The 25,216-nt window shown below is 38.5% G+C and overlaps 1 protein-coding gene across 1 annotated transcript in view; it reads right to left on the bottom strand.

Annotated features, from left to right (window-relative positions):
* LOC108054920 (guanine nucleotide exchange factor DBS) overlaps positions 1-25,216 on the bottom strand; it is a 253,926-nt gene that overhangs the window by 110,569 nt on the left and 118,141 nt on the right. Inside the window, exon 3 of the mRNA XM_070212541.1 lies at positions 14,956-15,051. Within this exon, the coding sequence (XP_070068642.1) occupies positions 14,956-14,973 (18 nt within the window). The 5' untranslated portion in view covers positions 14,974-15,051. The remainder of the gene's footprint in view (positions 1-14,955; positions 15,052-25,216) is intronic.

The raw sequence follows: 25,216 nt of genomic DNA on the forward strand, positions 1-25,216 counted from the left end.
AGATAATTGAATGATGTAAACGGCAAATTATAGATAATTGATCAACCTTTGAAATTAATTCTTGAGACAGGGAGTGGGCGACGCAGAGGCATACTTACAAATCGGCAAAGTCAGAATTTAAAAACAAATCAATTTTTTTCCGACAAAAAAAAACTTTTTTAAAAAGTTTTTGTTTTTTTTAAGTTTCTTTTTTTATGTTGTAATTTTAAAAAAGTATTTAAAAAAAAAAACAAAAAAAATTGTGGCTTTAAAAATTTTTTGTTTTGTTTGTTTTGCTAGTTTCTTTTTTTATGTTTTCATTTTTAAAAACTAAAAAAATAAAATTAAAGTTTTAAAAAAAAATTTAATATTTCATGTTTTTTTGAAATAATGGTCACATTTTTGTAAGCTTGGTAAATCCAATAGACTTAACATTTCTGGACTATAATTACTAGATTCTAACTCTGTGACAAGGTTGTGATGTGCACATACTAAATTCAATGCTTAGGCAGCGTAAGTTGTTTTGAGCTGGCAAAAGTGGCTATTTACGTTTCTGAATAACTTTTAAACGTGATTTTTTACAGTAACATGATGTTTACCAAAATTTAAGGAATCTCAATAAATATAAAAAAAACGAAAAAAAACGTTTAAAAAAAATTTGTTTTGTGCATATCTTTTTAAATATTACATTTACACAATTTACATAAAGAAGGCGCTTGAATCATTTAAAAATACCTTTCAAACGAGATACAGCACAAGTCTGTAGCTTCAGTAGTTTACGGTCTTCCGTATTTTAGCTATTTATAGCTGTTTTCCCGCTAAACTAGCGGGTTTTTCCAAAAGTGGTAGAACTAAAGTTTCTTATATCGAGCTGTTGAACATCATATCAAATTTGCAATATGTTTTACTTATTTTGCTCTTAACTAACACACCAATCAGTGGAAAAAAGAAGCAAAGCGATTCGGTACCTAGTTTTTAAGATATACCCCCCGGAAGTGCGAAAAATTACCTAAAAACGGTGTGTTTTTTAAAGTGAAAAATTGTTCAACTTCGAAAGGGCATATCATTTACAAAAATCTTTTGATTTGAAAAAGGGCTACATATTTGTAATAGTGGATCAATTACCTGTCGACTGGTATGGGTCGCAACTTTCTAGGACAAAGTCGAACAAGTGATTTATTGCACGTTTTTTTGGCCCAAGGCGCCACTGTGCGTCGACCAATATAATGCATCTTATACCGTTCGAATTATTAAAGAAAACAAGAGAGAACGCTATAGTCGGGTTGGTGTCCTGACTACCTTATACCCGTCACTCAGTTAAAGGGAGTGCGAGGGAGATGGATATATCAACTTTTTTTTGATTGCGCATAACTTTTTAATGAATGGTCCGATTTGAAATCTACATTTCGATAGGTCTAAATATACACAACAAAATTGCATTTATACTCCTCGAAAATATTTAAGGGTGTGGGCGCCAGACACATTTTAAAATCGTTAGTGGGCGATTGTGGGCGTTACAGGGGGCGTCACGATGTCTCCCAAGTCCGTGCTTAAGGTAATTGCAGCAGTTTGACATTTTACAGTAGAGTTTGTACTGTAAGGGGCGTACTGCAAGTGAGAGCGTATTAAAATAGCAGCACCTCCTCGAAGACGGTCAGAGGGATGATTAGCCGTCAATAAATCATATCCAAAAATTTTGAAATGTGAGCGGCTGTTAAAATGCGTTTCGTTAATTAGCATCACATCAATTAAATTAGCGCTAAGATAGTGCTCTAACTCGAGACTTTTGCCAGTGACACCATTGGCGTTCCAAAATGAGAAACGAATGCCTAAACTAGACATGTCTCCTGATTTTAGACGCATCAGAAGGCGAACTGCCGGTAAACTGGTTCATAAGAAGCTCTATCATTTTCATCATCATTGACATCATCTGGTCAATATGGGAGATAAGTATTTCTATTTACTGCCCCCCTTCTTTTTATGGACTGCTCAAGATTTTGGACAACTTTTTAGCGAATTTTCAAAGCGTTTTATCATAGCTGGTGACTGGAACGCTCACAATCAATTTTGGGGTTGTATCCGCTCTTCACCAAGAGGTGTTCAGCTTTTAGAGCATATTACGTCTTCAAGTCTGCAAGTCTTAGCTACAGGAGGACCAACTCACTTTCCTTCTGATGCTAGGCGAAATCCAACGGCAATCGATTTTGCTATTTACAAGGGTATCTCGTCCAACTTTCTGACTGTACATGAATCTCATGAACTTAGCTCTGATCATATTCCGCTTGAAATACTTCTATGCGCTTCTACTTCACCCCGACTTACAACACCAAGGCTGCTGTCTCGTCGGGCTAACATTGGACGTTTTAAGGATTACCTTACAATCCTTACTGAGAATGGTGAATCTGCTGATCTGAACTGTCCTCTGGATATTGATACAGCTGTTAGTGACCTGACTCTAAAGATTCAATCTGCCGCCTCCGCATCCACTGCCCTTTTAGACATCAGAGTAACGACGCTGGTTAGGCAGAAGAGATCACTCCGGCGACGCTGGATGCAAACGCGTCATCCGCAAGACTTAGCAATACTGAAAAGAGCTGATACTTTTTTAAGAAAAGCACTTTATGATGATCCGAATTCTTCGTCCGGAAACTTAGTGCTATCGATCCGGATGCTGATCGAGGCTTCGAACTGTGGAAATGCACTCTCGGGCTTAAACGGCAGCCTCTCCAGAAGTTTCCCTTGCTTCGTTCGGACGGTACCTGGGCAAATAAAGATGATGAAATAGCTAAGGAGTTCGCTGATTCTTTGGAAGAAAGATTTAAGCCTTTTGATTTGGTCACAGATGAAGAGACTGCTGTTACAGATGCTTTTGATGACGTTCCCTCTGGACAAGGTTAAGTACCTTGGACTTACTCTGGACAGGCGACTTACCTGGAAGCAGCACATTGTGGCAACCTGTGCTTCAGTAAGGCAAAAAGCGGGGAAATTGAGATGGCTCCTTCGACCGGGAAGTGGATTGTCGATCACGGCGAAAACCCGGCTCTTCAAAGCAACCTTGATGCCTAGTCTACATTGGGGTATACACTTTTGGGGCACTGCCTGTAACACATCTATAAAAAGAATTGAATCCTGCCAATCCAAAATTTTAAGACATATGATAAACGCCCCATACTATACAAGAAACACTACTATTTTTCGAGATCTTAAAATTAATCCTGTTTGTAAATCTATTACCAATAAGGCCATTCGATACAGATCAAGACTCGTCTCCCACACAAACAGACTTGCTTTCAGACTTTCCAGACCTATGAACAGAAGAACACTAAAGAGATTGCACCCATCAGACAATTGGATACTTGGACGGCACGCTTGGGGAAGACTCATTCCAGACTTAGACGCATAGTCTGCAACACTGTTAAATTTTAATAATAACTCTCTTTTTTTTTTTTTTTATTCACTACTTTTGTTATTTTTACCATAAGTGAAAGTGAATTGAGTTCCACATTACACCCTACAATAAACTTTTTTGTTGAGCATATCGAAAATTAACAGGGGGCGCGGCGCTCGGCTGAAATAAACTTGCGCTGCGTAGGAAGCCAAAGAATATGTGTGGGAAATCTCAACCTTCTAGCTTTTGTAGTTTCTGAGATCTCAACGTTCACACAGACGGACATGGCTAGATCGACTTTATGGGGTCGGAAACACTTCCTTCTAGCTGTTACATACTTTTGCACGAATCTAATATACCCTTTTACTCTACGAGTAACGGGTATAATAAACCGTAAGAGATAAAGAAAAATTTAAAAAAAAGTCCTTCTATTTTAATCGTCTATCGAAAAAAAAGTTTCGATTGATTCTGAGATTTGACCCAAATTGGCCTGTCACGTTTTACGTGGAATGACCAATAAAAAAGCAATAATACCAAAGAAAAATTGCTTGTCTTATAGTTAAATGACTAAAATAGCTAAAAAAAAATTTAAAATGGCTAGTTTAGTGGCTGAAAGCATTTACAAAATATTATTTTTCAAGACTTCCTGGACATTTAACCAAATAATAACAACTTGTCATTGCCGGAATGGAGTGAAGTTAACGTACTTGCGGCCGTGCTTGAATTATTATTATTATTATTATTATTATTATTATTATTATTATTATTATTATTATTATTATTATTATTATTATTATTATTATTATTATTATTATTATTATTATTATTATTATTATTATTATTATTATTATTATTATTATTATTATTATTATTATTATTATTATTATTATTATTATTATTATTATTATTATTATTATTATTATTATTATTATTATTATTATTATTATTATTATTATTATTATTATTATTATTATTATTATTATTATTATTATTATTATTATTATTATTATTATTATTATTATTATTATTATTATTATTATTATTATTATTATTATTATTATTATTATTATTATTATTATTATTATTATTATTATTATTATTATTATTATTATTATTATTATTATTATTATTATTATTATTATTATTATTATTATTATTATTATTATTATTATTATTATTATTATTATTATTATTATTATTATTATTATTATTATTATTATTATTATTATTATTATTATTATTATTATTATTATTATTATTATTATTATTATTATTATTATTATTATTATTATTATTATTATTATTATTATTATTATTATTATTATTATTATTATTATTATTATTATTATTATTATTATTATTATTATTATTATTATTATTATTATTATTATTATTATTATTATTATTATTATTATTATTATTATTATTATTATTATTATTATTATTATTATTATTATTATTATTATTATTATTATTATTATTATTATTATTATTCCCGCAGGGGCACCCAACACCGGGTGACGGGCCTGATATACCCGCGGACCCCCAGTCACGGCAAGACACTGGAACGATAAATTGACTTACGATTATGCACACAAAAGACGATTTTATGATATCGGGCTTGACGAATGCAGCATACTGATACCTTAGTACGCAAGAGTGACATTTTGCAGAAACGGCTATCGGGATAATGTTACTTTCGCCTCCGTCCAGTTAAAACTAAGCAAGTCTCTTCGTACGTTCAAATCACATCACCGTTGACTCGGCGGTACAGGTGCAGTTGAAATGATTCCTGCTTTGCGTCCGTCCTGGCTCTGAACACAACCGCCCATGAAGCGTTGTGTCAACCCTCGCATGTACCTCACTGCTTGCATAGGGACCCATGGGGACATTTGGGACAACTGTACATAGGTGAGGAGATAGCGGCGTAGAGTTTGGACCCTTTAATGCAAGATGACAACTCAATTAACACCAAACAATATAAAGGAAACTTACCGAAAGAGCAACTTGATGGGTAGGTCGCCTCAAAGAAACGCGACCATTGAAAGAAAGGAAAATAATGAACTTGCTGAACAGAACACTCCGAAAACAGGAAAGGATTCCGAAGCATCACAGCAGATAGACCCTCAAACTCCTGAAATAGTTAGGAAAGAGACAGCACCGACAACACAGCGAAGCTCCCCGCGACAGGAACTAATATATAAGATGAGAACATTAGAGGAAGAATCTCTGACCAAGTGCAAGGCAATAATAAGGAAGATGAAGCGTGCGATGCAAAAACAAAGAAACATCAACATGGATGTCAAGGACGGTACAGCTGAACTTACGGAGCTCTTCGATGTTATAGAGAGCTACAGAGCGAGCTGGAAAAAAGCTGAAGGCGAAAAAATAAAAGAAATGAGTAAGGCAATACCAAAGACCTTGAAGATAGTCGACACCCCGCTGTCGTCAACCCAAATGAGAGCAGCTGCCAGCCCGGCATTACAGGACTCAAGCAAAAAAGCCAGAGATAAAGAATCAAATAATGGCTTTCAAACAGTGACTAACAAAAAAAGGAAAAAATATCCAAAATCGGACGATCGAAATTTAAAAAGAGACGTTAATGGAGAAAAGAAAGATAAACCTAGGACAAGAGTAAGATCTCGACCAGATGCTGTGCTAGTAAGGCTAACCGAAGGAAAGAGCTATGCAGAAGTTCTGAGGGACCTACGAAATAGCGTGAAACCAGAAAATGATGTCAGTAATATCCTGTCGATTAGAAAAACAAAATCAGGTGACATGCTCCTAGAATTGTCTAGGGGGAGCAAAGCCGAACTATTATGCGAGACTATCAAGACCAGGCTCAAGGGTGATGCAACAGTTAGAACCATGAAACAGCAAACCAAACTGGAAATTCGAGATATAGACAGTATTACAGAGGAAAGCGAGATCATTTCCGCAATTAAAACTGGGATAGGAGATACTACCGAAGAAATCAAAATTCATCTGACTGGAGTAAATAGCTCGGAGCAACGACGGGCCTTCGTTACCTTAACGACAGAAGATGCAGCGAAAATATTGAAGGACCCAAGAATCAGGATTGGCTGGACCCTGTGTCGAGTAAAAGAATGCATCGACACTATGCGATGCTATAAATGCTTTGGAGTGGGACACACGCAAAGGGATTGTAAGGGACCAGATCGAAGAAACCTATGTATCAGATGCGGAGAGGCTGGGCACAAAATGAAAGAATGCAAAAACCCAGTAAGATGTTGTGTTTGCGCAGCGGAGGAAAGGATAGAGCTAAACCACCTTCCTGGGACTACAAAATGTCATAGCGGCGCAAGTAAAAACAGGGAATGAAAGTCCTACAGGCAAATATGCACAGAAGCAGAACGGCCAATGATCTGCTGCTTCAAATAGCGTTGGAGCATCATGTAGATCTAGCCATTATTAGCGAACAATACAAAACTCGGGAGGACGGTCTGTGGATAGAAGATGAGACGAAAACCGCGGCTTTATGGATCCCAGCTTTCAGCACCGTTACACACCACACCCCCATTAGACAGAATTGCTACGTATCAGCACAAGTTGCGGACTGGACCGTTATTAGCTGCTACCTAACCCCCTCCGATGACATTACGACTTTCCAAAGAAAACTCGAAGATATCGAAGATGCTGCCAAGCAAGCTCAGGGAAAGGTTCTATTAGCAGGTGACTTTAACTCAAGAGCGGAAGAATGGGGCATGGCATCAACCAACTCCAGAGGCAGGAAAATTCTAAACATGGCTGCCAGACTCGGAATGGTAGTTGCAAACATAGGATCAACCGCTACATTTAGACGACCTGGAAATGAAGGAACAATCCCGGATATAACGCTTGTGTCGGAAGAAATGGCAAACAAGGTCGCCGAATGGAAAGTATTAGAAATCTTTAACGGAAGCGATCACGAGTATATTTCCTACAAGCTGACACAAGGCGATCAAAATCGCTCTGAAAATCGTCTTAGCCTAGGAAAAAAGGGATGGAACGCAAATAGACTGAGCAAAACAAAGCTCATCAACGAAATTGATAGAAAAGCAGATACTATACGGCACAACGACGAGAATATAATCAACGACACTATGTCAATTATTAAAAAAGCGTGCAACGTCGCAATGCCAAAACGGGGAAACCCACACAGGCAAGGTCAAGAAGCATACTGGTGGACAAATGACATACAAATCTTAAGAGAGAAATGCCTCAAAACTTGACGCCGCCTCACCCGAGCAAGACGTAGAGGAATATTTACTGCCCAGGAACAGGAGTACAAAAAAGCTAAGAAGGATCTTAATATTGCTATCCGGAAATCCAAGATTAATAAATGGAAGTGCCTTTGCAACGATGTTAACTCTGACCCTTGGGGACTAGGCTACAAAATCGTCATGAAGAAACTTAGGTCCCGGAGATCCTTGCCGGAACTACAGGTAGAACAGATGGACAATATTGTCAGAGCACTCTTCCCTACTCATGAGATTCGGCCGCGGAGAAGAACGGTGCCCTACCTCAAAGAACGAGTAGACATGTTTACACTGGAAGAACTTGTCAGGGCAACAAATAGTTTAAAAAGTAGGAAAGCTCCAGGACCCGATAACATACCTGCGGAGGGCCTGCAAGCAATTGCAGAGAGGCGACCTAATCTTCTGCTCGAAACTGCAACGTCTGGTTCTGATAAGCAAGGGTAAAGGAGATCCCTTATCGCCATCAGCATATCGACCATTATGTATGTTAAAAACGACAGGAAAACTCCTAGAAAAGATGATTAAACCTCGTCTAGCAGCAGCAGTTAACAGAGCCGGAGGACTCTCTCCAAGGCAGTTCGGTTTTAGACCAGGGAGATCCACAATAGAGGCAATTCAAAAGGTATATTGCGAAGCACTACGAAGCCAACAGGGAAATCACTACTCGAGACCAATAGTACTCTTAGCAACACTGGATGTCAAAAACGCATTTAACAGCGTTAAATGGGAAAATATTACAGACGCACTAGAACACAAATTCAAAATCGGTGGATACCTCTTGAAAATATTACAAAGCTACCTCGAAGACAGGAAGCTACTGTACCAAACAAAGGCAGGCGAGAAATGTGTAAAGGTAACATCAGGAGCTGCACAGGGATCAATACTGGGCCCCGAGCTATGGAATATTAGCTACGACGAAATACTGCGCATAGAAATGCCGGAAGACACAACCTTAGTAGGATATGCGGGCGATATAGTTGCAGTTATCTCGGCTAGTAACCCCGAAAACGTACAGCGTAAGCTAAACCAGGTGATGCTCCGGGTTAAAGGATGGATGGACAATAACGGCAAGCCGAAGCTTATATACCCTTACAGCTCATTCTATTTATTTACAAATTGCAAAAATGTTAAATTTCCTATTACTTCACATTAATTTTTTGATCGTTTCTATGGCAGGCAAAATAAAAATTGAAATTCGGAAATATTTAAAAATAGTCATGTCCCAGAGTAGAAATGAGTGTAATAAAAATCAAAAAAGATATAATTTTTTCCCTATTAATTTCCATTTAATTTTTCGACCGTTCCTATGGCAGCTATATGATATAATGATCCGATTTTTTTAATATTTTATTCGAAATTCAGAAATATAAAAAAAAATAATATTTCCAAGAGTAGAAGGTAATATTTGAAAAAACACAGTTTCACTCCAGAGCTCATTGAGTAAAGACGTGCAGCTACGGCGATCTAAATCACCAACAACCAGTGCTTATCAGCAAAATTTTCAAAAACAAAAAAGAAAACAAAAGAGACCCCAAAAAAAAAATTACAAAAAATACAACAACAAAGAGTCACGTGATCACAACAACCACAAGCAATGGGTTCGCCCCACAAAACCAAAATGTTACCACCAGACAAAAACAGACTTTTTTCTAAAAACTTAATAACTGAACATAAATTCATTGTTAAAAAGTAAAGACAATACATCCCTGGAAAACACAAACCCATTCATTCTAAAAAAATAAATCGACTACATCTGCGGAGGTGAAGTGAAAAAATGCAAAATTACAAGAGCAGGTACAATTCTAATTCAAACAAAAAAAATATAACAAGCCGAAAAATAACTAAAAATTAAACAACTTGGTGTAGTAGACGTAGAAGCATACGAACACAAGAACCTTAACCAGACCAAAGGAGGAGAAGAAGAAATTCTAGCCGAACTAAAGTCCCAAAAAGTTTCTGAGGTGTACAAGTGGACCAAACTAGTCGATCAAAATCGAGTTCCAACAGGACTTATAACGCTTACATTTGTTTCTACCAATCTCCCTGAAAAAGTGTTTATCGGATATGAAATAGTATTCACACGCCCATACATACCACTTCCTATGCAATGCAAAAAATGCTTTCGCTTCAACCACCCCCAAGTTGGCTGCAAGCAAGACAACCATATATGCAAAAACTGCTCTGATACCACCCACAACAACGACAACAACGATTGTAAAAATGCCCAATCTTTCTCAAAGAACAGGAACTTATAGCCATCAGAATCATCGAAAAAGTTGATCATCCCAGCATCCCAACCATCGAGCAACGGCGAGATCATCTCACAACTAAACTCTTCAAAAACCTTATGCGCTCCAAAGACACACCAATACACAAACTTATCAAACCAACAACCAGATGAAAAAAATGGACCTCAACAACAAAAACAACACTTCACCAGAAACATACCAAAAACTTTTCAATGAAACAAAAACCATACATTTATATACACGGACGGATCTCAACAAAATTTAACTACAACCACCGAAACAGAAATATAACACTACTCTCTGCAAGGGTATAAAAACCATCATAAATTTCCTTAAAAATACAAACTTATATAATCTAATCTAAAATCAAAATTTAAAATATTGTTAAATTGAGTTCACCTATTAACAAGAAAGGAAGCTAGCTTCGGCCAGCCGAAGCTTATATACCCTTGCAGATAATTCCTATTAATTTACAAATCGCAAAAATGTTAATTTTTCTATTATTTCTCATTAATTTTGCGTTCGTTTCAATGGCAGCTATATGATATAGTCGTCCGATTTTGAAAACATTTTATTCGAAATTCAGAATTAGATAAAAATGACATTTCCAAAAGTAGGATGTTACAGGTTCAAAAACACCCAAGATATAATTTTTTTACATTTTTTTTCCCGATTGTTCCTATGAGAGCTTTATGATATAGTTGTCCGATCCTGCTCGTTCCGACTTATATACTACCTGCAATAAAAAGAAGACTTTTGGGAAAGTTTTAAAGAACAGCAATACGAACACGGGAGAGCAGCAATAGTGCTTTCCCTTTCTTACACGTTGCGCTGTTGTTGCATGATGCAAAGTTGCTAAACTAAAATCGTTGTTTTTACTAGTAGGTCTTGCAAATACAAATATTTTATTTTACCACTTCGTGAAGAATTGATGAAGCAATATGAGGATAATTTTTTTATTCGGAAACCGCGTGTATTCCGGCGTACAGAATTTTTTTAAATTTAAATTCTCTTAAAGAATACTTAATTTTAAAATTAAAAATTTTTTTAATTATTTTTCTGAAAGACATGAACATATGCCACAAAGTTGCATACCAAATATTGAAATAACTCAAACGAGTCTCAAGTGATGCACAACTGAAAAATCGGAGCTTAATTAGAAAATTATTTTTTTTAAATAAACGGTAAGAGTTAAAAAAAAAAAATAAAAACCGATCCTTATATTTCAATCCTCTATCGAAAAAAAAGTTTCGATTGATTCTGAGATTTGACCCAAATTGGCCTGTCACGTTTCACGTGGAATGAGCCATATATCATTTTTAATATATGTAAATAATTAAAAACTCGAGAATTAGTTACTTGTCTAGGTAAAATCTACTCAATTATTGGCTGCGACTTCTTGCGGTCAATAACATTTAACACTTATAATTTTAAAATAAAGATTAACCGATCCTCGATGTTCAGAAGACGCAACATATTGGGAAATGTTAAGAAGGGAGGGACGTTCAATATCTTGCGCCCTCATTAAAATGTCTGTCCTGCCGATTTTCGAATCTTAGGAATGGCCTGTGGATTAGGGAGTCCAATCTTTAAGGACCTTTTTTCCATGTCAGCTGTTTCAAACAAACCAATGTAGATAACATTAGACAATAACACATAATTGGTCAATTTTATTGTAAATGTATTTAACAAATTATAGTCAGTCTTTTTTGTAATATTGTTATTAAAGGATAATAATTTAGCAAATTATAATCAGTCTTTTTTTGTAATGTTGTTATGTAAAAACATAATTTTCTTGACCATTCGATCGCTTTTTATCAATGCCGACCTTTTTTCTGTTATTAAATTGCTGGCTTGGGAAAATGAACGCTCGGAAGATTCGCTGCTCGCCGGAGTTCCCAAAATTTGGCAGCTTGCTTTAAATAAAAGCGGAAATCTCTCTTTATTTGCTGCCCACCATTTTAGAATGTTGAATTCATCTGTCAGCTTTACAACGGTATTATGATACTGCTTCACCTCACTCTCGACAATATTATGATTTGAATCGTCCCTTAATTGGCCAACCCAATCACTGAATAGCGCGTTGCTACTTAATGATCCGACAGCATTTTGAGGGGGGTTGGTGTCCGTTTCCTTACTGACATATTTGTTGATGTAAAGTTTGCAGTCTTCCATAATGCTTTGCCTTTCGTCAGAATCAAGTAATATTAGTTTGTTGGCAGGAGGAAACAAAAATACCGCTAATTTGTGAAAATGTGTTATAAATGGATCTACAATACTGACTAGATGATGGGTAAGAGAACTTTTAAATTTTGATATAAGGTCCGAATACATTTCGCTAAAACTACACTTTTTTTTTTTAAATTTTGGAGATGTGGGATAACCAAATGTAAAGTGGGGTATAAATCTCCTTCCAACTCCTTAGACGACCGCTCAAATTCGGCCAGCAATTTTGTCACTTTCTTTAAATTCCTTAAGTTTAAATCATTCTTCGTAATCAAAATTGTATTGATCTCACTCCATTCAAGCTCTATAGATCGCATCGTATAGAAAATGGTATTCCAAAGAGTTGGACAAAATCCTTTTCCATCTTGGAATTTTCTCCCGATTTCTTGAAAAATGTGACCAGCTTATTGCACGAATCCGACATTGCTGCTAGCTCCGGCACATTCTTAAATGTTTTTTCTATCACGTTGTTCAAAAGATGATTGACACAATGGATATGGGAGTGGTTTTTATATGCAGCTATCATGTTCGCGCCACGGTCGGTTACGATTATGGGATCGTCGAATTCCAAATTACATCCAAACTCTTTCAAACAGTTTTGAACACGTTTTTTTAAGTTAGCGCCTAAAATAAATAATTGTTATTTTGTAAACTTAAATAATGTTAATTTCATACCGGTTGATGGGTCAGCATCCATTGACTCTATTCCAAGAACCCTGCTTATAAAGCTAGCATCACGAATATAATGCATTGTGCCTGCGTAAAATTTTCTGTCCAAGCATCAGTGGTGATGAAAACATATTATTGGTTCGAATAGATTGGATTTCGATTTTGACCCTAGAAAATTCTGCTTTATACAGGTCGGACACATTCCTCGATATTGTGGTTGGGTGAGGAAGAACGTGTTTCGCATTCAACCCATTTCCATAATTTGCTCCTAAATGGATTAGGAAATCTGCAAATTTTTCCAAGCCTTCATCAGCTATTATTTGGAATGGTCTACAATTTCTTATTGTCCACTCCGTTGTATTTTGGTCAGTCGTTGCTTACTATCACGATTCAGATGAACAGTATTAGCATCTCGTTCTTTTTCCGATGCAGTGTAGCATTTATGACGCTAAATTTTTAACGATTTCGTCCTTTTCATTTATAAACTTGCAAAAATATTCCACACATTACTTCGTCCGCGCTTCTTACTCATCGAGTACTGTCCGGATCTTATCTTATTACTTATCAAAGTAAATTCGCCTATCCGTTTGTCGCCAGAAGAAGAACTTGAGTCCTACATTTATCCATAAAAGTTACCACACTTATGTGCATAAATACCCTGGAATACTTACACTTGTGGATTCCTCAATTTTTCTAAGTTGCTGCTCACTGAACGTACAAATATTTCGATTCAATATGAAAATGTAATAGAACTGAAGTAGAAAGGGTTACTTGAAACCCAACCCAAACCGACCTTACCTATAATATTTTTTGACCTGACCTACTTGACCCGTTTTTTTGGGTAGTTGGGTTTGGGTAAAAATTGACCCGTTTACCCAAATACCCAAACCCAAACGACCCAGGTCAAATGGGTTTCAAGTAGGTCAGTTGGTTTTAAGGTTTGACAAACAAGTCAGGTTGATTGTGCAGGGCTCTACATAATACCCTCTGCAAGGGTATGAAAACAGGTAGTCGAAGGCTCCGCAGCTAGCACTACAACCCCTTATGTTAGTTTTAGTTTTGTAAACTTTACTATCATCTTTAACACATAAATAAATAAATAATTTGAAAAAACACCGAAGCTAGATTTTTTTTTTAACGTTTTTATACCTTTGCAGAGGGTATTATGATTTCAGTCAGTAGTTTGCAACGCAGTGAAGGAGACGTTTCCGACCCCATAAAGTATATATATTCTTGATCAGCATCACAAGACGAGTCGATCTAGCCATGTCCGTCTGTCCGTCTGTTTCTACGCAAACTAGTCTCTCAGTTTTTGAGCTATCGAGACGAAACTTCCTATGGGAGCTATAAGATATAGTAGTCCGATGCGGTCGGTTCCGATATATATACTACCTGCAATAGAAAGAAGACTTTTGGGAAAGTTTCATCCCGATAGCTCAAAAACTGAGAGACTAGTTTGCGTAGAAGCAGACAGACGACAGGAAAAGTCACATAGTTCGATGAAAATTGAACCATTTAAACAGGGGTGGCCCACTTGGTAGATTTTGACTCATTATAATAGTTTATACGAGTATTATACCACCATCAACATACAAAACTTTTGAAATCAAATTTTGAGACGAGTCCTTGTACATTCAACTAAATAAACATGTTTAATAAAGTATTTTCATTCGGCACGCTGCAGTAGAATATGTTTTTGAAGGCGAAATACAAACAAAAACATTTGATATCAGAACTTTTAAATGTTGATGGTCGACACGACACTTTACTTCGAAGGAAGCATTTCCGACCCTATAAAGCATATATATTATTGATCATGGTCACTAGCCCAGTCGATCTAGCCATGTCCGTCTGTCTGTCCGTTCGTATGGACGCTGAGATCTCGGGAACTACAAAAGCTAGAAAGTTGGGATTACCGACACATATTTTTTGGCTTCCTACGCAGCGCAATGTTGTTCCAGCCTTAAACGATTTAAAAATGTGTCTGAAGCCCACACCTTTAAAGATTTCGGAAAAGTAAAAATGCAGTTATCCGATAGTCGGGGCACCCGACTATAGCGTTCTCTCTTGCTTTGTTTTATAATGAATACATGCAATTACGGTTTTCCAATTTTAAATAGGATAATATAAAAAGAATATATAAAATTATAAATGTTTGCTCCAAAGATATGTAGAATTTTATTACCTTTAAGATTGAGCTCATTTCATGTACGTAGATGCGCTCCGTCTCCAAAAGTTCCTTTAGTACATGACCACGTCTAAGGCGTCGTCGCTCAACATCCTTAAAAAAATATACATTATAAAATAAAAACTTTGATTACATATATTATAGTTGTAAATTGAAACATATATTATATAAATTGGTTGGGCGCAACTCGAGTTATAATTTAAAACTTGGAGATACAAAAAAAATTGTCTTATAAAATCTTTTAAAACAAGAAAGGAAGCTAGCTTCGGCAAGCCGAAGCAGATCATTCCTATTAATAAATGAATCGCAAAGATTTTCAATTTTCTATTATTTCTCATGTGGCAGAAATATTATAATAATATTCATGAATATTAAAACAATAACATTCCCAAGAGTAGAAGTTAATATTTCAGAAAACACCGAAGCTAGAATTTTTTTTACGTTTTTTTTCGATTTTTCCTATGGGAGTTATAAGATATAATTGTCCGATCCGACTTTTGGGAAAGTTTTATCCCGATAGCTTAAAAACTGAGAGACTAGTTTGCTTAAAAGCGGCTGGTGACCCTGATCAAGTATATATATACGGGAGAGTGGGGTAATTTCGTCGCTTTAGCAAATATTTAATATCTACACGAAAGTTTTCTGTTGTAGCGTGCCGAATGAATAAATTGTAGGTAGCGTACTTATTTAGTCGCATCTAAAATCATTTTTCGTCACAAAAGTTGATATCAGAACTTTTGTACGTTGAAGGTGCGATCGTCACTAATTTTTTACCTCGTTTAGGGCCGTTTTCTCGTCCGTCCTGTATAGTAAAATTTAGCTAATGGAAGGATAAATTTATCCCGGTGGCAAATCGGTTTTCGTTTTCTCGTCCGTCATTTAAAACTCCAAATAAAAGGCGCACTAATTTGAGTCTAGGTGGCAGCCGCAGCCCCACAACAGATGAGTAACTAATTGTCAAAACTTAATCGAAAAATACCATAAAACAGCTAATTATATAAACAAAATTTCAAACTAATAAAAAACAATGTCGGCAGAAAGAAAGTACCGATGAACAGGAGACAATTCTTGTTGAACCGGTGCCTTCGCAATCGCCTCCGGGAGATTGAATTCTTACATGCGTGCAAACTATGGCTCCAATGACTTTCGGAAACTTGGCTATTAAAGATCTTCAATACGCAGGTACTTCATAAATTGTTTTGAAAAATACGTTATACCAAAAGAAACTTCCTTAACAATCGCCAACAGTTATAAGAAAACTGCCACTTGCGTAAAATCTCAGAGTTATTGGAAAATGAACCCATGACTATATTGTCGTTTCCCTGCAATAATGGTTTTTGACTATATGGAATTAGTAAAATCAAATGAATGCACTTACTTCTTTACTTTAGATTCAAGTCAACAATTTTTTGCAAAACAAATAGCACCGCTTTTTCGCAAGCGAACCCAACAACAATTTTTTGTTTATCGCTCCGTTGTCCCGGCAGCCAAATTAAAGTACGGACGAGAAAACGGCCCTTAGAGGTGTTTTTATTTGATATCAGAAGTTTTTGTTTGTTTACTTTTGCTCTCATAGCTTTTAAACGTGACTTTTTACAGTAATGTGTTATATAGCAAAATTTAAGAAATCTCAAGGGCTTTACAGTTTAATGTTGTAAGGAAAATCGTTAGAGCAGTTTTTGAGAAAAATAAAAAAGGTAAACTTAAAAAACATGTTTTGGACAAACTGACAAACAGAATTAAATTTTCATTTTGGGAAGACGAAGAAAATCTTATTTTAGCTAAAACTTTTGAACGGAGCGTCGGATTTTATCATATGACCCCTCATTCGACGGGTATTTTCAATAGAAATCGAACTAAAACATTGCGAGGGGGCAATTATCCCCACCGGCCCCAACAGCTCCAAATTTCACTTTCACCGCTCTCTCTCCCAACCCAATTGATTTTCTTAAAGTCTTGGTATGCAATCCTTTAAGTTTTTATACCTTTCGATTGGTGTAATTTTTCAATTTTGCGGCTATATAATAGTAGTCGCCTTCGCACACTCTCCTGGTGCGCTTCGTCACTACGTGGACTGCCGTCCATAGTGATACATATTTTTTTATTTGACGAGCTGGCTAACGAACAGACTACCGGCAGCAGCAACAAATATAGGACGTCAACAAAAATGGTACGCTTGATCAGTGTAGCATACTTACAGGCGTAAAGTTCCCTACATTTTTCAGGTGACGAAATTTCCCCAGTAGTGTGGCGATTTTACCCCCCTATGTGGCGAGATTGCCCCAGTATATTGGTTTTACTTTTTGATTTTTTATAAATCACCAAGGTAATTTAAAACAAGACAGAACGCTATAGTCGGGTGCCCCGACTATCAGATACCCGTTACTCAGCTAAAGGGAGTGCGAAGGAGATGGAGATAAAAACTTTGATCCGCCGTAACTTTTTAACGAATGGTCCGATTTAAAAAATTTCTTCTTAATTTCGATAGGTATTGATAAACACCATAAAACTGCCTTTTTACTTTTCCGAAATATTTAAATTTTTAAAATCGTATATAAGCGATTGTGGGCGTTAGGGGGGCGTGGCACCCTTTTGAAACAAACTTGCGCTGCGTAGGAACTCTTAAAATCTGCATGCAATATGTCAATCCTCTAGCTTTTATAGTTTCCGAGATCTCAGCGTTCATACAGACAGACAGACGGACAGACGGACAGACAGACGGACAGACAGACGGACATGGCTAGATCGACTCGGGTAGTGATCCTGATCAAGAATATATATAGTTTATAGGGTCGGAAACGCTTCCTTCTACCTGTTACATACTTTTGCACGAATCTAGTATACCCTTTTACTCTACGAGTAACGGGTATAAATAGGGGAATGTCACATTTTAAAGCTTGGTGCTAACCGCATTCAACAATAAAAATAGAAATATGATAACGTGTCTCAAGATGGACAAAAAATAGCTTTGAAAAAATGCTGACGAAATTACCCCACTCTCCCCCACTTTATGGGGTCGGAAACGCTTCCTTCTAGCTGTTACATACTTTTGCATACTTTTGTATATATATTCTTGATCAGGGTCACTAGCCGAGTCGATCTAGCCATGTCCGCCTGTCTGTCCGTCTGTCTGTCCGTTTGTCCGTCTGTCCGTCTGTCTGTCTGTCTGTCCGTATGAACGCTGATATATCGGAAACTACAAAAGCTAGAAAGTTGGGATTTTCTAAACATATTATTGGGCCTCCTACGCAGCGCAAGTTTGTTTCACCAAGGTGCCACTCCCCCCCTAATGCCCACAATCGCCATAAACGATTTTAAATGTGCCTGGCGGCCACATCTTTTAGGATTTTAAAAATGTATAAATGCAATTTTATAGTGTTTACCTATCGAAATGTAGAAGAAAATAAATCGGTTAAAAAGTTATGCCCGATCAAAGTTTTATATCTTCGTCTACCTCGCACTCCCTTTAGCTGAGTAACGGGTATCTGATAGTCGGGGCACCCGACTATAGCGTTGTGCTATCAGCTGGAAAGGTATTTTGGTATTTGGCTCCGTTGGAATTTCGAATCGTACTTTTACATAAATATGCTCAGTAGATGTAAGCAACGTTCTGCTTTAACACTTTAAAACAAATATTGATTTTTGGGAAAGTTACATTAAAAAACAAATCGTTTGCAACATTACCCTACAGTTTTTGAGAGTGCAAAAAAATAATGTTTCATGCCAAACGCTGTAGGATTTAGCTCCGTTGGATTAATCGTATCTGTACAGTAAGTATGTTGTACTTATGCTCAGTAGATGTAAGCAACTTTTTGCTTTTACACTTTTGAAAAATAAGGGTTTTTGGAAAAGTTACGTTTAAAAAACGAATCGTTCGTCACCTTACCCTACACTCCCCTAGTACTTGACGATGCTTGACGTGACGCTCTCGTAATTAGTTGCCAATCAGCACTTCTTTTCTTTCGGCACTAGGCTCAAATTATATGTCTTGATTAGCACATAAATATGTGCTAGGGCTGACTTTGGGGTCATTTTTTTGTTTTTAAGAAAGTTAAAAAAAATCAAGACTTTCGCACGGGACACCAATAGAAGTGATTTTTTTTTACTTCCTGCTTAACTGTTGATTGTAACGAAACGGAAGGAATATTTTAATGCAGTTAATTTCATAGTGTTCCTTGTTCTTGCTTCTTTGAAATGGGTTTGGTTTGGTTGCAAAATATTAAGTGGTTATTTTATCCAAAGATACTCAAATTATTTAGCTTAGTTGAGGATCCATCTAAATAGAATCAAATGGCAGTGCAAAATCATATAGAAATATGTTTTTATCAAGTTTCAAGTTTTTGTTCTTAACTAAATTAAGTTTAAAATAAAACAAGGGAGAACGCTATAGTCGGGTGCTCCGACTTTCAGATACCCGTTATTCAGCTAAAGGGAGTGCGAAGGAGATGGAGATAAAAACTTTGATCCGCCGTAACTTTTTAACGAATGGTCCGATTTAAATAATGTCTTCTACATTTCGTTAGGTATTGATAAACACAATAAAACTGCATTTTTACTTTTCCGAAATATTGAAATTTTTCAAATCGTATATAAGCGATTGTGGGCGTTAGAGGGGACGTGGTGCCCTTTTTGAAACAAACTTGCGCTGCGTAGGAACTCCCAAAATCTGCATGCAAAATGTCAATCTTCTAGCTTTTATAGTTTCTGAGATCTCAGCGTTCATACGGACAGACAGACAGACAGACAGACGGACAGACGGACAGACGGATAGACGGACAGACGGACATTGCTATATCGACTCGGCTAGTGACTCTGATCAAGAATATATAAGTTAACTAAAGTCAACCGGACAGAGTCGATGACCGGCTGTCCGAATAACATGCACCGGCCAAATCGCTGACACAGCATTTGACCGGATGCTCATGCATAGCCGGCAAACACAGCACTTTTGCGTGGCCGCTTTGAGTTAGCTTCTGTCAGCTTTAAGTTGAGAATTTGTATTCAGTACTGTTTCATGTCTTAAATAAAGAGCACACTGCTCGTTGACTTTACTCCGGCATCGCCGTCAAACTTATTTACATTCGTCCACTGAGCTCAAGGCCAGGGGCATAGGGGGACAGTCATCCCCTCACCATAATCTTCAGTTGACTCATCGGTGGCCATAGTTGCCCAGCAGCCAACCCCCAACCACTCGGAAGAGAGTTACGCAGCGGCTGCCCCCATCCAGTACGTCAGCGATTATAGTTGCCAGCAGTCAACCCCCAACCACTCGGAAGAGAGTTACGCAGCGGCTGCCCCCATCCAGTACGTCAGCGATTATAGTTGCCAGCAGCCAGCCCCCAACCACCTGAACGACAGCCACGCAGTGGTTACTCTTCGTCCAGCACATCAGCGGTCATAGTTGTCTAGCAGACAGCCATAACCCTGCCTACGACAAGCACCCTGCCGGTGCCCTTACTTACAACAAGCACCCCGCCTGTGCCCCGTCTACCACTGGCCCGTCCAGGAGCGGCACCGCCGCCGGGCCAGTCACCAAAGATACTAATTGGCGCTCAACGTAAATTAATTTTGGAATAAATTTGAGGGAACACACACACAGAAAAAAAACATGTAAGTGAGCCCCTTATTTAAATATTTTCTAATCTGCACAAGGTTATAAAACAGTTAAACAAAATATATATATATTTTTTCTAAAAAAGGAAAAAACTTATTTTAAATTAAAAAAAAAAAAAATTTTTAATTTGTTTAACTAAAAAGAACAATAACTTTTTACTTATAAAACCTAATTCTGCAACTCCATGTGAAAAATCGATGCCTTAATAAATAATAAATAAAAGAGTTACAACGGACTCAGAATTTTGGAATCAGAATTTGGTTGACGATTTAGGTATTGCAGATAAATTTTTCCCAACAAGAGTTATACAACGCATCGCTCTTATTTACGCTATATCCCAAATAATTCATATCAATTTATTATTACTATTAGCACTATATTCGCTAGCTTTGAATTTAGTGAACGGAACCACCCGTTCGCCGTCTTAAAGAAATATGACCCCGCATTCCACGTCGTCTTTTTGTCTTTGTTGTTCTTTTCTTTAATTGCTTACGTTCGCATATCGTTAGGGTATTTAAGCCCATGAGTGCACAATTTCGTCAGTATAGAAACGCTGACCAGTACCCGAGCGATTCAGATTCCGATAACGAAGAATCCCTTCGGGCTTCAACTCCGGTAAACGCGGGAATAGACCCCCCAGCAGGTAGTGGGATGGATCCCGAGCAACTTAGGCTGGTTGTGCAGGCGGCCATTGGCAACGCGTTGACAGAGCAGGCCGCCTTAAATCGACAAAGGGAGGAACAACTAAGGTTAACTATCAATACACTGGCCAGCGAGGTGACAGAGTTACGCGTGGCACCCGCCGCAGCCCAAGCACCGGCGCCGGCCCCAGAAATTAGGGTATACGCGGCCATACAAATCAGGGATGACGTTCAGTGTAGCGAGCCCCTCGACGCAGTCAAATGCCTACCCGAATTCGCGGGGCCACAGGAAGCGTATGTTTCTTGGAGACAGGCGGCCACGGCCGCATATCACATATTCAGACGATATGATGGTAGTTCGCGCCACTATCAGGCGGTAATTATTATTAGAAGCAAAATTAGGGGACCTGCCGACGCAGTACTATCCTCATTTGGAACTGTGTTAAATTTCGACGCGATCGTAAGTCGTCTTGATTTTACTTACAGCGACAAAAGACCGATGCACGTCATCGAACAAGAGCTAGGCACCCTCAGGCAGGGTAGCCTAACCCTATTACAATACTACGATGAGGTTGAGAAAAAGCTGACCTTATTGACCAACAAGGTTAACATGTCCTACGAACAAAGTATGGCGAAAATTCTATGTGAAAAATTCCGTGATGACGCGCTAAGGGTTTTTATTTCGGGCCTAAAACGCAGTCTCACTGACATGCTTTTCTCGGCAAAGCCGAAGGATATGCCATCGGCCCTAGCCCTGGCACAAGAGGTGCAATCAAACCACGAGAGATATCAGTTCGCGACTACGTTCGCAAGAAGCCAAGAGGAGCGAAAGTCAAGTCCAAAGACTCAAAGTCGTCAACAGGACAAGACACCCGCAAAATAGTGCCGGCAAAAACCCGCACTATAGCAAAACGTTTAAAGCACAGGTTCATAATGAGCCGCGCAACAACAAGTTTCAAAATACGCAGGAGCCCATGGATGTAGATCCATCTGTCTCCAAGGTAATCCACCCTGTTCAAGTCCCTACTTATCAGAACAGAAGACCCGCAACTTCCGATCGCACGGGTAACCCAAAGAAACAACAGAGGGTTAATCATGTCGTTCAGAACGACGAACAAGTCGTAAAATCCTATGCCGATGCTGCCTCTGTCGCAGCTGCGGGAATAAACGATGACTCAATTTACGAGTACGACTCAGACACAATAAATTTTTTAGGGGAAAATCCCTGCTACCCGTCATCGGACGCAGAGTAGCGGGGGTGAACATGAAGTTCCTCATTGACACGGGCGCGTCCAAAAATTTTATCCGACCACATAAAGGGTTGAAAGGCGTTCGCCCGGTAGAATCAAAATTCTCAGTTCATTCCATTCACGGCAAGACCAAAATCACAGAGAAATGCTGTGTGGCACTGTTTAACACGAATGCCACATTTTTTATTTTACGGGATTTAGAAACATTTAACGGGATAATAGGCCTCGACCTGTTAAAACAGGCAGGGGTATCACTATGCTTGGCGTCGGGTCAACTTAAATGGGGCACAGAGGTGGAACAGATTTCATTCCACACCTGCCCAGACGTCAACTTTACTAAGGTGGACTGCTCAGAGGCACCTCCTCTAGTAAAGGCAGCGTTCCAGAAAATGCTAAAGGACAGAAAAAAGTCCTTCGCTGACCCTAATGAAGCCCTGCCATATAATACGTCGGTAATAGCTACCATCAGGACTCTCGATGAAGAGCCCATTTACACCAAATTGTACCCTTACCCCATGGGGCGGCGGATTTCGTCAACAAAGAGATAGACGATCTGCTTAAAAACGGCATAATCCAAAAATCGGTCTCCCCCTATAATAACCCAATATGGGTTGTGGATAAAAAGGGAATCGATGAGGATGGAAACAAAAAAATGCGGTTAGTGTTGGACTTTCGCAAACTAAACGAAAGAACAATACCTGATCGTTATCCCATGCCGAACATTTCAATGATATTAGGAAACTTGGGAAAAGCCAAGTATTTCTCAACGCTGGACTTAAAGTCCGGCTACCACCAAATTACTCTCGCGGAAAAAGACCGTGAGAAAACTGCCTTCTCGGTGAATGGGGGGAAATACGAATTCCGCAGACTACCGTTTGGCCTCAAAAATGCAGGCAGCATTTTTCAGAGGACCATCGACGACATCCTACGGGAGCAGATCGGCAAGTTCTGCTATGCTTACGTTGACGACGTAATCATTTTTTCGGAGGATGAGAACGCTCACATTAGGCACGTGGATTGGGTTCTTAAGTGCCTGTACGATGCGAACATGAGAGTATCGGGAGAAAAGTCCAGCTTTTTTAAGAAAAGTGTGAGCTTCCTTGGGTTTATAGTCACCTGTAACGGTGCTACAACAGACCCAGAAAAGGTAAAGGCCATAAAAGAATTTCCGGAACCCAAAAATATTTTTGAGGTACGATCATTTCTAGGCTTAGCCAGTTATTATCGATGTTTTATTAAGGACTTCGCAGCAATAGCAAGGCCTATATCGGACATCTTGAAGGGGGAAAACGGAACAGTTAGTAGACACAGGTCACGAAACATTCCGGTTCAGTTCTGTGAGGCGCAACAACAAGCGTTCCAGAAACTACGAAATATCTTGGCATCCGACAACGTGATGCTAAGGTACCCCGACTACAAAAGGTGTCAGAATCTAATCCAAATGCGAAAATCAAACGGTGGAAAGCTCGCATCGACGAGTCCGGCGCTGAAATCTTCTATAAGCCCGGCAAGGATAACCTCGTCGCAGATGCCCTCTCCAGACAGCAACTTAACGTTGTGGAGGAGGAAGAAGCTTATTCGTGTGCGGCCACTATTCACAGTGAAATGTCACTCACGCACACCATTGAAACTACGGATAAGCCATTAAACTGCTTTCAAAACCAGATAACTCTGGAGGAAGCACGCTTTTCCTCTAAACGCAGCTTCGTTCTTTTCGGAAACAAGAGACGACATAGCATTGACTTCACATGCAAGGAGTCGTTGCTTGAGGAGCTTGCAGACGCAATTGTCCCAAAAGGCGTAAACGCCATTCACTGCGATCTTCACACGCTGGCGATGATTCAGGATGTATTGGTCCGGCAATTCCCAGCCACCAAGTTCTGGCATTGCAAGAACCGTGTAACGGATATTTTTGCAGTCGATGAAAGACGGGAAATCCTTACAGCCGAGCATAATAGAGCTCACAGGTCAGCGCAGGAAAATGTTAAGCAAGTACTTTCAGAATACTACTTTCCAAAAATGACCAAGTTAGCAAACGAAATCGTCACTAACTGTAAAACCTGCGCTAAGGCAAAATACGACCGTCATCCAAAGAAACACGAGCTCGGCGAAACGCCAGTTCCATCTCAGGTCGGAGAAATGCTACACATAGACATTTTCTCCACAGATAAAAAATTTTTTCTGACATGCATTGACAAATTTTCAAAGTTTGCAATGGTCCAGCCAATTCCCTCTAGAACCATAGAGGATCTTAAACCGGCTCTGTTACAACTACTTAACGTCTTCCCCAAACCTAGAGTCATATATTGCGACAATGAGCCATCATTGAACTCGCACACCATTTTGGCCATGCTGGAAAATCACTTCGGCGTCAGCATTTCGAATGCACCGCCTCTCCACAGCGTCTCGAACGGACAAGTGGAACGCTTCCTCAGCACTCTGGTAGAGCTGGCCAGATGTCTTAAAATCGACAAAGGCATCAGCGACACCGTTGAACTGATTTTGCTGGCCACTGCTAAATACAACAAGTCTATCCATTCGGTCATCGACAAGAGGCCAGCCGACGTAGTTGTAGCACAGTCAAGTGATCCACAGTACGAAATACAGGATAAAATAAAACAGGCCCAGGAGAAAACTGTGGAAGCGGACATGGGGACCACGGTCCTCATTAAGGGGAGGGTGGTCCACAAAGACAACCTGAAATAATTTAACCAACCAGAAAAAAAACAATGTCTTTTATTTCTGTTTAGCCA

Source organism: Drosophila takahashii, chromosome 2R (assembly GCF_030179915.1).
Source record: "Drosophila takahashii strain IR98-3 E-12201 chromosome 2R, DtakHiC1v2, whole genome shotgun sequence".
Classification (NCBI taxonomy): domain Eukaryota; kingdom Metazoa; phylum Arthropoda; class Insecta; order Diptera; family Drosophilidae; genus Drosophila; species Drosophila takahashii.